This window comes from Ascaphus truei, chromosome 2, assembly GCF_040206685.1.
Source record: "Ascaphus truei isolate aAscTru1 chromosome 2, aAscTru1.hap1, whole genome shotgun sequence".
NCBI lineage: Eukaryota > Metazoa > Chordata > Amphibia > Anura > Ascaphidae > Ascaphus > Ascaphus truei.
Genome location: NC_134484.1, coordinates 429,783,378 through 429,799,487, shown reverse-complemented (window position 1 = coordinate 429,799,487; position 16,110 = coordinate 429,783,378). Strand labels below are relative to the sequence as shown.

Below are 16,110 nucleotides of genomic sequence, written 5' to 3'. Positions count from 1 at the left end.
AATAAAGTACATACATGTAATTACATTGCGTATAGCTTACATTGCTATGATGCAATTGCCGTTTCTGACGTTTTGTTATTAAATATGTCATTCTGATCAATTACTATATATAGTGCAATAATTTTAGTTCAACACTTGGCACTAAAATATAGAAGAACAGTGCCTCAATCAAGTGATTTTATATTTAAAAAATAAATAAATAAAGTAAATCAGGATTATAAGTACTGACGAGGTACAGGGAGATGGAGGGATTAGCCCACGGTCACAAGGAGCGATGACACTGCTTTTGAAGCGGGTATTGAATCGCAGTGACATCATTGCGCTACACCGTCAGTCAATCAAATCACTGTTGAAATGATTGTTTTTTTTATTTTTGAATACTCGTGAGTTATACATGAAGCATTTAATCACTCAAATCTAGCTGTCATTTCCCCTGAGGAAATTATTTTACATGTACTCCCAAATAACAACATAATTACAAGCAGTTATCTGTGGGGTGCTTCAGGATCAAGAAAGGAGACTGTTGATGTGGAAAGTATAAAAAAGGGTGATTTGAAAGACAATATTGTAAAAATAAAAAAGTTTTACAATTAGTTGAATTACTTATAAAGAAAAATGTGAACAAGGCATATACTTTTATCTGATAGATATATCTATCTATTTATATATATATATATTGTTTTATAAAGATTATTTATATATATATATATATATGTATATATATATATATATATATATATATATATATATATATATATATATATATAAAAATAATCTTTATAAAACAATTTATCTGAAGGAAAGCTTTGAAGCTGAACATTAATCATAAAGGTACAGCCAGTGCAAATCAGAGACAAAATCTTCACTGTAGAAAAAAGTGCAGTTTTGCACCACTGGGCATTGCTACAAACGAGTCACGGACTTCTCCTAGTAGAGGCTGTAAGGGAGAGTGCCTTTTGTGTATGTAACAATTAGGCCACAAGGGGTCCTGCCATTTGTTTCTGCACAGCGATAACACTATGGAAAACTTGCATTGTTTTTGCGTTAATGTGGCCATAGACCACATCTATTCAGCAGTGTCTACAAAGAACATATTGGGACGCTATGTCATTTATGTTTTTAAAGTAGAAATAAATACAATGTTTCTGTTTTTAACCTTCACAGTGCCATGGGTCCATTGGCACCAGAGTAATACAATCCCCAAAGTACTAACAGGATGAGTACATGGTTAAAAAATAGTGGCATTAGAAAGTAGAATTGGCCTAATGTGGGGTTATCTTGGCGCGGAGGGCAAGCTTATACTTCGGCTAAAATATGTAACTAAAACTCCTATTTAAATGAAATGGTTAAATATTTGCAGGCTTTTATGCAAAATTCTAGAAGTATTGAGGGTTCATATAAAGTGCATCTGGTTTTCGTGTTTGTGGATGTGTGTTGTGATGTGTTTTTTTGCCTTTAGCTTTCTTGTTCGATTCTCCAGCATAGCAGCACTCAATTAAATTATAACAAAACATGCACATATTTTTTGTACTTGGTGAGCTTACCATGACACCTTGTAAAGCTCAAAAAGCAGCCGAACCATCCATTCCATTGTTTGCAGTGTTAATATTGTCACTAAAATGCTGTTAAGATAAAGGCTTCTGACTTTTAACATGTCATTTTGTTTTACAGTTTGAATTATTTTACAACCAGCATTTCAGTGGTAGAAAGCTGACTTGGTTGCACTATCTCTGTACAGGTAATGACATAAAACAATATAGAAAATAGGCACTATGCTTTATAGTATTTAAAAGACAAATGGGATAGAGCAGGAAACATGGGTGTACAGAATGCCTGAACTAAATTAACCGAGGTGAGAATGTAGCAGATTATAGAACCAGAATAACCATATCCGTGTATTACACAGGTTTGTCTTTTACATTTTACTTCTTTGCTTTGCCTTTTCCATCTTCTGTTCTGCTTCTTATACGCTTGTATTGCCACATTATGCACAACAACCAATTAGTGTTTGCACACAAAGGATTTTAATTTATATAGGTATGTAAGGTATTTTATAATTTTTGTAAGGAAAATGAAATGTGTAACATTATGTTGCAAAGGAGAAATGTAATTGTCAGGTAATACTTTAAGAGCAGTCTCTGTGCTTATAGTAAAACCTTTATATATTTCTGTATTTATATTCTTAATCCAACAGGTGAAGTGAAAATGAACTACCTGTCCAAACCCTACGTAGCCATGGTCACTACATACCAAATGGCGGTCCTGCTTGCCTTCAACAACAGTGAAACCGTAACTTACAAAGAGCTTCAGGACAGCACACAAATGAATGAGAAAGAGCTGACCAAAACAATCAAATCTCTACTCGATGTCAAGATGATAAATCACGATTCTGATAAGGTGTGTATGTATTCAGGCTGCAGCCTTCAACATTGGTGTTTAACATTTGGAAGAAAGCAGTGTTGGTCCTGGATATAAACAGTCAGACACACCAAGGAGACAGCTCAGAATAATTTTTCTTTCTTTTTGTAAGTTGTTTATTTACTCTGTTCATATGTGTTTTATTTAGAGATTTGAGTTTCAGGATGCAAAGTAGCAATAAGTACTCATTAAGGATACAATTCTAGATCGGGAGTAGCAAACCTAACTGGAAGTTGGAGCCAGAATTTACCTGTCACATTGTCAAAGGGCCACAATAAGAAAATAATTCAATTTAATACATGTGTACACCGACAGAGCATGACCTGACCATGTCAGTTAGTTAGTGCCAGAGTAAGAATAGATGATCCAAGGTACTGAGGATTTTGCAAAAGATTTATTATGTCAGAACAGCCCAACGTTTCAACCTTCAAGAGGTCTTTTTAGTTAGTGCCGTCAGACTTTGCCCTGTGTCTTTGTGTATTGCGGAGTATAACTTGACGGCACTACACACTATATAGCAGGGGAGTGCAAACATTTCCTGCTGCGCCCCCCTGTCTAGCTTGCCCCGGTATGGCGCCCCCCACACACCTTAGATCAGCATCAAATGACGCTGCGGGGGTCATGTGACATCATGTCCCGTGACCCGCGGCATCATTTGACGCATGTGACATCACATCACATGGCCCCGCGGTGGCATTTGATGCCACGTTGCCATGGGAACAGGTCACACAACTGGCTGAAACAAGGTAAGTGGAGTGTTACAGAGGCCTCACGCGATCCCCTGGCATTAAATTAAATGCCTTGGGGAAGAGCGCAGGGCCTCTGCAACCGCCTGCGCCCCCCATTTTGCGCACCGCTGCTATAGAGTATTTAGCCAGCAATACTAAACACTGACACAGGGTATAACCTGACACAGAGTGTCAAGTGGAAAGTGAAGGAAGAGGGTGGCATGGGTGCAGTTGGGGGACGTGTGTGATGTCCCTACTTGGCTTTTTAGTCTCCACAGCAAGCACCACATGGGGCTCTCAGCAGACAAGGTGTGTATTCACTGTACCCTGTGCTGTTTGGGAGCCCACAAGGGGTTGCTGGCCCATAGGAACTCAGGAGAGGAGCTGGTTAGCGGGCCCTCTGGCTTCTTTCATGACTCTATGGTCACAGTTTTTGCCACCCCTATTCTAAAGTATGAAGGATACAATTCTAACGACTAAGTAGCTAATTTTTTCATCAGCCTTTGTGTCTAGCTTCTCTCATATTAAGTTTTGAGTAATGTTTTTGTTCCGTTTTAGTCCTCAAAAGTATATATATGTTGGCGAACATCTATACAGGCGTGTGGTATGTGTTTGGCGATTAGCGGGTCTTAAAAACCAGTCAGTACCACTTCTGGCTTCAATAGTTGATTTAAATATTTAAATGTGGTCTCTGCTCTATATGTTTTGCATCTAAATGGATTCAATACGTTTTTGTTTTTCTATCCTAGGTTTTGGAGGAGCCAGAAACCCTAAAAGCAGCAGTTCCCACCTACCCAATTAAACATTAAAAAAAAAAAAAAAAAAAAACTTTAGGGAGGGTTACTTTGTAACGTTTTAGAACAGATGTATATCAATCGATAATATTCCTGCAGCATTCTATCCGTAATGTTGGCCCTGAAGAATTTTAAATGCATTGCTGTTGGTTTGTTGTTTTTTTTTATAAGCCCAACATAAATTCATTGGTGATTTACATTTCATATTAGTCGCATCTCTTTATGAATGTAAGAAACTGACATAACTGTTTGCTAAATTGTGTAAAATAAAATGACATGGACGTCCCTTCACGGATTGCATTTCACTTCTCTTTTTGTATTCCATGCAGGAAGATGTAGATGGAGAGTCAACATTTTCATTAAATATGAATTTCAGCAGTAAACGAACAAAATTTAAAATCACTACACCTATGCAGAAAGACACACCGCAGGTAAGTACAGTACTCTACTTGACATGAGTGAGGCCAATAATAGATTTGTTATGCAAATTTCTGCCATGTTTTGTCTAATCCTAATCGGAATTTGTATTATTTTGTGTCAGAACTGTAAAACATTTGGTATACTGTTTTTAAATTCAACATTTTTTTTAAAGAATGCACTTGCACTGAGCAAGTTTAATTGGTGTGAATGTGAAGGAAGTACATGGGTATTCACCATGTAACAGCGCCTTGTTTCTTTTGTTGCAGTGTTATAACTTTCCAAATGTAAAGAATAGAATAACAAACATAAGAATATATATCAAGTGCAACATGTTTGTTTTTTTTAAGAGCTGATCCAAAAATAGTCAGATTTTAACTGCTTTCCATAGGCTCAGGATATCAAGGAGCCTTTAGTGACTTGGGATCATTTATTTTAAAGTAAGTAGGGAAAACAGACCAAATGGTTAATATCTGAATCTTGGGAATGTGTGAAACATAAAGGTACGTAAGTAAGACGGGTTTAGAACATTTCTTCAGGCTACTACCACATTCTGTTTAAATCCTTTATTTCTCAGAAGCGACCTACAAGTTTCACAGGGAATCCTGTAATTAGTATGGGGAATGAAATGTAAACGCTAGTTCAGACTTTACCTTCAAGTGTCTCCATAACATAACCGGAGCTTCAATTCTTGTCCCCTGATTAATTATTTTCAAATAAGTTTGCATTTTTTAAACCTATTTCTTAGCCTGAATGAAAATATCAGGTTTATTAAAGCTGGGAGGCAAAGTAATGTGCACTAAAGCTGTATGATGCATGACAAAAACAAGCAGGCAAACGGTATTTTTTTGTGTATATCTGTGATCTTTTTAACATTTTGAATTGCATACGTGAACAGTTACCCTGGTACTCCTATCTGTGCATACTTTCACAAATGAACTATTGCATCTAGCGTTAAAGCCTCTTAAATGCAAAATATGTCTACTGTGCAGTGCAATGCATTAGAGGCTCTCTTGCATTAAAATCATTAAAAAATCTTAGAACAGACATTGCTTGCTTAGTTAGTAACGGACACCCAGGTTACAGTATTAAATATAATACAATGAATTAAAGTAATCACGAAGATATAACTCCTGTCTAGAAGTACTGGCCTTTAAAGTGACAGGCCCCGAATTGAGTCTTTGTGATGGTCGGCAAGACACTTTATGCCCCTAAACCCCAGATGTCAACAGCTAGAGTGTAAGCTTTCCTGGGCAGTGGTACAATTTGTCCTTGTATTATCTACTAAACATTGTAGGCTGTACATCTTATACAAAGGAAATACCTTTATAAAGGGATAGAAGGGCATACATGTCTCTCTCCTCTTAACATTTCCTTAGCGCACATGGGTATTACTTTGTTCAAAGGGCAAAACAAACCAACTCTCAAATCTCTGACCTATGACCCCCTCATTGTTTATAATATTTATCTGAAAGATCTTGCTTGTTAACTCCTTCACTGGAACCAATGAATTTTCGGTTTCCCTGGCAGCGTACAGTAACATTAATATTCATTGGCAGAGGAAAACGTTTCCAAATAGGCTTGTGATTCAGTATTAGGATTAATCCGGAGTGATCACACATTTGGCAAATTAAAATTAATTCATATGACTGCACTTCAAAGGGAATGCAAGTCCTTGAAAGCTAAAATAACATTTACAATCTTGGTAACTGTTTGGAAGTGTTTTCTTATTAACCCAGTAACAACTGTTATTGGCTAACCATCATTTGTAGCAAATGTAATTGTGCATCTTGTCCAATTGGGAGGACACTGTAGAAGCCGCTGCATATGTGTTACCTTTTCAAATGGTATAGCAAGGTTCTTTGGAAGAATCAAAACAGGATATGCAGCCTGTAAAACAAGATTAAAAACATCTGACAATTCTTATTTTTATTATTCTCTGTTTTGCTGATCTTGAGGTTTGTTTAGGTACGACTCTTCTTGGTTTTTTTTTTTTTTTGGTTTGGTTTTTTTTGGTTTGGTTTTTTTAATGATTCCCACAATGCTCAGGGGGTGGAAAGCAGTGGTCTGTTGGTTTCATTTGCACTTTTACTTGTACTTTAAGTTTATTAGTTTGTCGTCACACCAAGGAAAGCTGGCCCATTTAATGGTCCATTTATTTGCCTTTGGTTCTACTGCCTTTTTTTTGAGGGGCCATTTATCTCTATCTCTGAGGAGGGTGCTGTACACCTCTATCATTTATGTTGACAGGCAGTTAAACTTGCTCCGTCATAGTGATACGGATTCCTTATGGACCCTTAACGAGCAATTATTTGATGACCCTTAAATGCGTTAAAACGTAAATATTTTGTATCGACCTTATAATGGGTCCTAAAACCTCTGGACATAACCCTTTTTTTCTAATGGAAATGTAAAGTCGGTAAAAAAGATACATGATTTGGTTTGCCAGTGGTTGCTGGTCTTGGGGAGTCATGGGTCAGAGTTCCTCCTTCTCAATTTCTTTCATCTCATCAAGGGGGTTCAACCCAGGTGTGCTGAGGAAGCTATGCTTTGGAGAGGAGAAGGGCGCTTCTCTCTGGTAGGTAACCCTGCGTTCTTCTTAGCGAAAAGTTGAGCACAAAAAATTAAAAGCACAGCAAATGAAACCATGTGTTTATTTGCATCTGGTAAATTATTATTAATGTTCACCCTACATAGGTCAAAAGCAAAGGTAAATTGTGTGCACTAATTTGTGTTTCATGTCGGTGTGTTGGTATATACACATCTTAAGTTCTAATTTCATACTAATGGTAGAAACTTTTTATATATTGTATAGGTTTTTTTCCCCCCAAAATAGTGGTGCAGTTAGGGGTTTAAAGCTCAAAAACAGTCTCCGTGTTATACTAAGTATCTGTTTTAATTCTGTAGGAAGTGGAGCAGACCAGAAGTGCTGTAGACGAAGACAGGAAAATGTATCTTCAAGCTGCTATAGTGCGTATCATGAAAGCACGAAAACTACTGCGACATAATGCTTTAATACAGGAGGTAAGGGGAACTACCTGTTCTTTATTTCATGCCTTAGAACAGGGGTGCGCAAACTATTTGAGCTGCACCCCCTTTGCCTGCTCTTTCCCCCCTCTTCCCCATGCTCACGTCCCCCTTACCTCTCTTGCTGGGGTCTTGTCACGTCGCCGCGTTGCCATGGCAACCGGCGACAACTGACATCGCTGGGCCATGTGACGTCATGTCACACGACCCCGCCGCGTTGCCATGGCGAAGTCACACGGAGCCTTTGAATCCCGGTAAGTGAAGTTGCAGAGGCCTCATGCGATCCCCTGGCATTTTATTTAAATGCCTTGAAGAGAGCAGGGCCTCTGCAATCGCCCATGCCCCCCCCCCCCATCAGTTTGCACACTACTACCTTTGAATTCGGCACCAAAAAGATTTAAAGTGATGACAACTTAGGCCTCAAGGAAGCTAATGGTTGCAGATAGTAATAAATATAAACATGCAAAATAAAAAATTGTATTAGTTTGGTTTCAGAACAAAGATTTTGACTCTTCTTTATACGGATATCATGGTTTGGCTCAAGTGACATATTTCTGTTCATCATCACTAACAACTGCTTGCAGACTGTGTTTGTAGCCACCTGAGTTTGTCATTCTGGGGCCCCACTCAATATGTTGTGAAGCCGTCTTCACCTGTCTGGGGAACTTTTCTATTCTTTTAATGGAGTTTATATCTTCCCTAGCAAGCAGAATGTCTTAGTAGCATATTTTGGAATTGTCGTAGTGTTGTTACCATACGTCCTGTATTTTCATACAGACCTGTTGATAATTCATTAAAATGTGCGCGAGTACCATGATGTGTGACATAGTTTATATATTTTTCTGATTTAGGCATTTTTTCCCCTCAGTCATCAGTAAGTAATGTGTATAATTATTCTTGTGGTTTTGTTCACAATTTGAAGAAAAAAGAGGGAAAAAAATCTGCATACGTGACCATTTGTGAGCATTGGTGAGCACTTGACCTGCATATGGGAAAAGGGTTAATACACGGCTCTCTAACTTGCCCACTTTTCACCTTCCGCAAAGGTCCCTCAAATGAACAATATCTCTCCTCACTCCGTCCCAATAAACCATCTGTCACGAACAGCACACTGGTGATCACGTGACGTATATGCAACCAGGGTTAATGCACACTGCTAAACTAGCTAACTCACCTTTCTCCTGCGCAAGGTACTTTGAGTTCGCTACTCGCTGACACCACCCAAGAAATAGCAAATCTGACATTTGCAGTCTTGAAGTAAAATGATGCACTTCCGTTGTAGCAAAATGTGTCCGAAAATTTACTTGACTCTATACAAAGCATGCAACCAGTTCATTCAGAGCCCAAAGCATTACTTTATTAAAGTTTTATTTTAATATATATAAAAATACAGTGCTTAGGTTACAGAAAAAGATTATTACAAGAACATAGTTACAATAAATGCAGATCTGCTTCTAAAAATAAAAGGATAAAACATAAACAGAAATCCCTATAGAGTATGTTACCATACGTCATAGGTTTTTCCAGAGAGGTCACTGGCATAGGAAAGATGAGAACTCACATGTTTCATTTTAAAACATACCTCTTGTTGAATTCTGATTTTTATATTACCGTGGTGAGACTTAAGTACAATTTCCCTCCCACCCCCCCCCCCCCTCATTGAAATGTTCTCCTTTTGCGATGTTTAGTAGTCTGATTGAATATAGAAGCACACTCATAACATAATTTCTCCAGTACTTAGACAGACGAGAGTTATGCCATTAGATTCAGGCGAGTTTGCTGAATGCAACAATACTAATTTGAGCCACAAAGGGATATCTATCCCATGCCACCTCCGAAAGATAAATTGTTTGGCCTTATTGTTGCATCCATCTCCTTTCCAAGATGAAAACTATCTAAACGTTTTTCTTCTGAATAGATGTTATCCCATGATATCCTATATTTAATATAGCCCTCAGAGTAAGTGGTGATATTGCAAACGCATTCAGTGAATACTTTGTGGGGTGTGCAACCCGAAATACAAACATGAAGGTCAATCTTGGAGAAGCCCTATAGCCTCACCCTCTCCCAACACAGGCCATCATTTTCAATTTGTCCCAGTATCAGAAGAGGAGATTACACAAGCGCTCCTCAAATTAAAACTAAGCAGCCAATGTGGACCTGACCTACTGCAATCTAAGTTCCTATGACTCGGTGCCCCAGCCATTGCCAATCCGCTTGCTTCCCTAAACAACTCTATTTTGTCTACAGGCCATATCTCTAAGACCTGGAAAGCTGCCAGAGTTGTCCCAATCTTAAAAAGTGGAGACAAAAACAGTCTCAAACTACAGGCAAATCTCTCTTCTCCCAATACTATTCAAAGTCATGAAAAAATGTGTCCACTCCCAAATAAACGATTACTATACCAAGACAAATTTCCCTAGCCAACTCCAATCTGTCTTTTGCCCCAAACACTCCATGGTAACTACCCTCTTAAGTTTGCAATGAGATCCAGTGTGGAATGGACCTGGGACAACTTACTGGTGCAATATTCCTAGATTTTGAAAAGGCTTCTGATGCCGTTGATCAGGTTATCTTGCTAAACAAGCTCAAGTGCTCTGGAATAGGGGAACATGCTTTAAACTGGTTTCATTCCTACTTATAGGGTAGATCCCAACTGTCTATCTCGGACTCTAACTCCAACACATTAGTTATCACCTGTGGTGTCCCACAAGGCGCTGTCCTGGGGCCCCTACTCTTTTCATTCTTCATCAATTATCTAGCTACAGCTTGTAAGGGAGCTTCAATGCGCATGTATTTGGATGACACAATCTTATATACTGTATACTTAGCCCTAATCTCTCTGTCCATGTACATATACTTCAATCTGATTTTTCAAGACTTTAAAGCTGAATTTCCCAAAACAAACTTTTTAAACATTGATAAGATTATAACAATGGTATTTAGGACCAAGGCTACATTTCTAAAGCTTCTAGTGACGGAACTACAGATCAGAAACAACATTAATACCATCCTAGTGCCTGTCACTATTTTTAAATATCTGGGCATATGGTTTGACTCCCATTTTTCATTTGGGTTGCACGTTGGCATAGGTATTGGATGTCAGGGTATCAACAAATGCTCCCTAAACCAGCTGGTCAAATGCTAATGCATGGCCAGGCAGATGCAAATGCCATTTATAGACTATGGGCACATAATATATGGTACAGCACTCCAAACACGCCTTTCGAAAACTAGACACCCTCTACAACTTAATATGCCGCTTTTTCCTCCAATGCAACTACAACACACTCAAAAAACTACAGCAATGCTCAAAAAACTAGCCTGGCTATCATTTGTGTCTAGGCGCAAAAGTTAATTTTCCCTGTTTTGCCTTCAAATACTTTCTGAGCAAGCTACCCACCTATCTGAACAAGCTCCTCACCCCTACCACATGCAGCACTTCTCACCTGAGATCTGACTCCAAAAGACTGTTCATGGTCCCAAGTTTCACCAAAGTATCCGGCCGCTCCTCCTCTTACCGTGCACCCCACAACTGGAACAACCTACCGGAGACTCACATCCACTACCAGTCTAAGTTCTTTCAAAACTAAAGCTATCTCACATTTTAATCTGGTCTGTAACTGTTACATACGCCTATAATATATATTATGTTTAACTGTTCATGCAATGGCTTTAAATATAATGTATAACCCTGTTTGTTTACTGTAACCATGTATTGTCATCATAACTCTGTGCCCAGCACATACTTAAAAACGAGAGGTAACTCTCAATGTATTCCTTCCTAGTAAAACATTTTAATATTCATCTAAATAATATTACACTGAAAACGCCAGCGTTTTATATGGTGGCCCATAGTTGATCAAATCTGTATGCTGCATAACATTATTTTGACAAACCTATTTAAGATTATATAGTTTCTTAGCAGACTGCATTGCCAGAAGCCAAAAATAAAATAATTATAATGTACAGAGCATCATCTCAACTGACACTTGGACATGAGCCATAATTCTACACTGTAATCAAGATCCCTATAAGAACATTCATCTAGAACTGGCAGGAAAGTGTCTAAGGTGACTGAGCACACCCAGACTTGTTGTCAAGAAATATTAATCTCTGGAATTAACGAGAGAAGCACGATGAGGTTTCATTCGACTTCTTTAATGTCATTTTAATGGCCTTGTCTGAAACCGCTACCGTTTCAATTCATATTCAGTATAAAGTCACACACACTATTATTATTATTACCATAGTTTATTTGTAAAGTGCCAACATACTACGAATCGCAGTCCAAAGTGGGGTACAGAGACTTGATAGTTACATAAACAGTTACATATAAATAAAAAGACACATGCACAAAAAGGTCATGAGGGCCCTGCTTAGTCTTAAATATAAAAGTCCCCGCTAAGACAAAACCCACTCCCCTCTCCCCCACCATCCTTCTTTCTCTTTTTTATTATTTTTTTAATTTTGCAGGATGGGAACCGGTGGGCCAGGGACCCACCTATGCCCATGATCCATACCAGGGAAGTTACCGGTGTCTGCCGAGTTCTGGGGAAACATAATAGCACTTAAAATCTCCTGAATCACACGAGCCAATAGGAAGCCACAACATTATCCTGCTTCCAAGTGGGCCGTGTGACACCAGGGATTTAAAGCTCCGGAAGTACAGGCAGTACCATTAATGGTATGTATCATGGGAACAGAGCGGTTCGGCACCGGAGATACACTCATTCTCATTCTGTTAAAGAAAAAAAAAAAGTGGAGGGAGAGAAGGGATTTGGTAGAGGGGGAACTTCGTGTGTGTGTGTGTGTGTGTGTGTGTGTGTGTGTGTGTGTGTTCTCGATCATTTGGACCAAAAGTTCAGGCCTTTTTTTTCCCCCCCAAAATGTACCTGTACAAATGGGAAAAGAAGACAATAACAGAGTCTTAAATTGAAATAAATACATGAAACATTTATTAAAGGAAAAAAATCAACGACTGGTCCCCTTATGGGCCTCTTATCAACCCTTTGCACAGGCAAAGCCTCCCCCTTTTATGGCCTATACCTTTCTGATTAGTGTTTTCTCAATCCTTTTCTCACTATGACCTAGCTGACAAACACTACCCTATTCAGGGGCCCCAGAGGAAATCAGTGTACTTCATTTCCAAAGGATCCAAGTCAGACAAATATGTGTTTAAACATGATTTAGATTTGTTTAAAGAAGCCAGTTAGACTGTTAAATTCTTTACAGGATTGTGTTTTTTGTCAGCTACTAGGTATTGCACCTTACTGATGTGGCTGAGCCTCACAGCGGGAGTGAATATCCGATAAAATAAACATTTCAAACATTGTGCAGCTTGAGGCTATTTTCTCTCCCATTTTTTCAGGAGGAGATTTGAGCTGCTGGGATTCATCAAGCTCTGATGGTGGGTGTCACACTCAGATCGATCCATGATTTATAGCCGTTCAAGTCAATGGACCCAGCATTGGAGCTTACTGAATCTGCTCCTTCAGATCATTGTATGGTGAAACATGTTCATAATCAGTGTTGAGCACAAATCCCAGTTTTGGCTAACAAGTAAAGTGCACATTGGTGCAAGAGATTCCTAAAATAATTTTTGTTTGAGATTAAAGGTTTGTCATAACATCGGACTAACATTGGACTTCCAGGTCTCCACTGCACATTAAATTACTTTGCCCATGGTACTGTTTTAAAGCACAATCCCCCACAAAAGAAGAATTAAGTCACAACTAAAATTATTAGTTGAAACAACTAGAAGACACAACTTCAAAGACCTGGCTATTGTCACCTTCTCTCCCACCCCCCCCCCCCACCCCCTCCCCACCCCCTCATCCCTGCTGTGGCTGGCTGTTTGCTGTGCAGCTGTTTTCACTTTACCTCTGACTCTATTGGAGATAACGCCAGAGTCACAGCAAATGCGTGTGTGCTGATGTTACAGCTGCTCTGTTATTGATTTTAGGTAAAATATTTCAGATGTATATTGAAGCATTTCCATCTACACACCCTGCTCTCACAGCTCTACCTGCGCACAATCACACTTCCTTCCCCCCCTCCCCCCCCCCCCCAATGACAACTCCTTCAAATAACAAGTTTGTTACCTCCTAGGGCCCACAACTTAGTTTAACTCACTGGCAGACTAGAGCGTACCAGTAGCTGTAAACATTACCCGCTTCGAAGTGGAGCTAGCACAAGCCGCAGCCTAGTAATATGGTCGCATCCCTGACGTCAGGAATGTCTACGTCATTGAAAATCCAACGAGCGTTTCGTTCCTGTGGGAACTTCTTCGGGGGTGGGTGGGTGGGTACCTGCAGACTTCCGTGTGTGTGTGTGTGTGTGTGTGTGTGTATATATCTTGTCGTGATTGGCTTCTTCTAAGCCAATAAGTGTGACCCAAAATCGGACACTTGATGATAACATTGAAGGTGTTGCATTTTCAGCCCAATTTAAAAATACTGTAGCTTGTATTAAAATCAAATCGCGCAATGATGTAAATTACACTATGTGTAGGGACTGGGAGGATTACACATCGTACATACAGAATCTGTGCATCCACTGAAACGCTTTAGGCAATCACAATTATGTTAAAAAAATCAATACAGACTGACATTGATAATATGTTTAATGGAAACCCAGATACTCTAGGCTAATACATATGTACATAACATAGTGTAAGTTGACTGGCTACATAACCATGAAGGACATTGATGTAAATTGTCTATCAGGCCATATAGTCATCATATTGTTATGTAAATTAAATATGGAGAGATTCTTATCCATTCTGAGACAAGATATCCACAGTAATGTTGTGTTACCTCTCAGAATCCCTTTTTTCCACATCCTTTATCCTCAAAAAAAAAAACCAACAAGATAAGTGTGCATAATCCTGCATCTCTGGTATATCCTTTATAATCACAATAAAATTATTTAAAATTAGTGGAGGAAGAGTGCTTGTTGTACAGGGATTCTTTCTCTTTATGTATGCACATCTCTAGATCCTGACAGTTTTTAACACTATGCCTGGTCAAGGGGTTAACAGGCCATAAACCATTCCTTTGTACTTTTAAAATCCAACTTCAATTAAGTTCTCTTTGAAAACTAGCATAGACCCATGACAAGTCATAAACCCCATATATTGTATTTTTAAACCTACATTTTACCTTCATTAACCCCTGAAGCACCAGATGGATTAAAATACATAATATCTCATGATATCATGACATGGGGCTTATTCAATAAGCTCTGAAGAGACCAAAAACTTCAATTCAGGTCAGTGGGAGTTTTTGGACAGGTCAGTGGGAGTTTTTGGACAATCAGTAGGGTGGGTTGCGTTGGATCCTTCTGAATAATCGCCTGTGTCATTCTGTAATAAGGACTTGTGATGTTGGCATTTTATAGTAGGAATCGCCCTTCAATGAGTTAAACATATCAAACCTGTACGCCCAGTGCATACTGGAATGAACAGGACACAATTATCTTTGTTTTTTAAGGAAAATAACTTAATTCCACACAGAGAATTCATGCACATGACAAACTTTATTTCCTGTTTTGAGATCTAACACACTTATTGCCCGCATGCAATGTTAATTCCCAATTTTCCAAGAGATGGGCATGACTTCTGACTCCTAGTAAGACAAGTCTCTGCACTGTGTTTGCATTGCTTATCATTCACTATGACGTGTGGGAGAACATTGGATGTCTTTATTTTACAAGGAAGATGTAATCTAATATACTTATTTTCCTTGATTTGGCCCGACTGGCTAAAATCCTGTCGTATGATACTACTTGGTCAAATGGCGCCTTTCATAAAGCAAACTCCACTAAACCCAGTGGTCAACATGTGATGCTGTTAGTAGGTAAGGAATACCACAACATGTGTTTATAATCCCCGAGTACCACTACTTTTGTTTTATTTGCATGTTTATAGTAACACTTTCTTTTTAAAGTAAATTGGTTGTGTACAGTGCCAGCATACTGTGCTAGAAAGTACAATAGGGATGTGACGGACAATAACAATAAAACATACATAGTGTGTTACATACATGTTGCATCATCAGCATGTTAAGGAGCGCCTGCTCAAACAAGCTTATGATGTAAAATAGTTTGTAAATGTTTACAGTTCTGTCTGGTTCCTTACCGCCTGTACTATATCATGCAGTGGCAGAAGTGAGGAAACAATGATAGCACTGGCATAATATCAGATGTTTGTCTAAATAGGACATTGCAGGATTAAAAAAAAATAGACGTGGTCAGCCGTGATGAGCTGTGATGGCCAAAATATGGTGGCAGATAACCATACAAAAAAATGAATTGCTGAGTCTCCCCTATGAGTAGAGGACATGAACATAATTGTCTTTTCCTTGAGGGAATTTTTTTTTTTTGATTGTATTTAGCGCTTTTTTCACAATGGGACTGTAAGGTGCTTTACAGAGTTAGAAAATTACAAACAAAAGGAGCACATTTAAAGCTGAAAGAAACCAAATACAAGATATAAATATAGGATGAATGGAATGATACGGTAAGAATTCAATGTATGAGCTTGTGGTTCACTCAGAAAATACCCGGGTAAAGAGGGAAGTCTTGAGTTCAGAGTAGGAACAGCATGGCTAAAAGCTCAAGCCCCAAAAGAAGTCGGGGAGATTCGATAAGAATTGAACATGGTTTTTGGATTTTCTGACTAGTTTTTTTGTTCTGTTTTCTTTTCTTTATCAAAATATATATTT

The 16,110-nt window shown here is 38.6% G+C and overlaps 1 protein-coding gene across 4 annotated transcripts in view; it reads left to right on the top strand.

The window, feature by feature from the left end:
- Positions 1 to 16,110, top strand: part of CUL2 (cullin 2) — a 103,329-nt gene that overhangs the window by 81,870 nt on the left and 5,349 nt on the right. For 3 of the 4 annotated variants that reach the window (XM_075587749.1, XM_075587747.1, XM_075587748.1), the window contains 5 exons: positions 1,672 to 1,738; positions 2,195 to 2,397; positions 4,270 to 4,371; positions 6,873 to 6,935; positions 7,265 to 7,381. In XM_075587749.1, coding sequence (XP_075443864.1) covers positions 1,672 to 1,738; positions 2,195 to 2,397; positions 4,270 to 4,371; positions 6,873 to 6,935; positions 7,265 to 7,381 — 552 coding nt within the window. The remainder of the gene's footprint in view (positions 1 to 1,671; positions 1,739 to 2,194; positions 2,398 to 4,269; positions 4,372 to 6,872; positions 6,936 to 7,264; positions 7,382 to 16,110) is intronic. The other variant, XM_075587750.1, reaches the window with a different exon arrangement.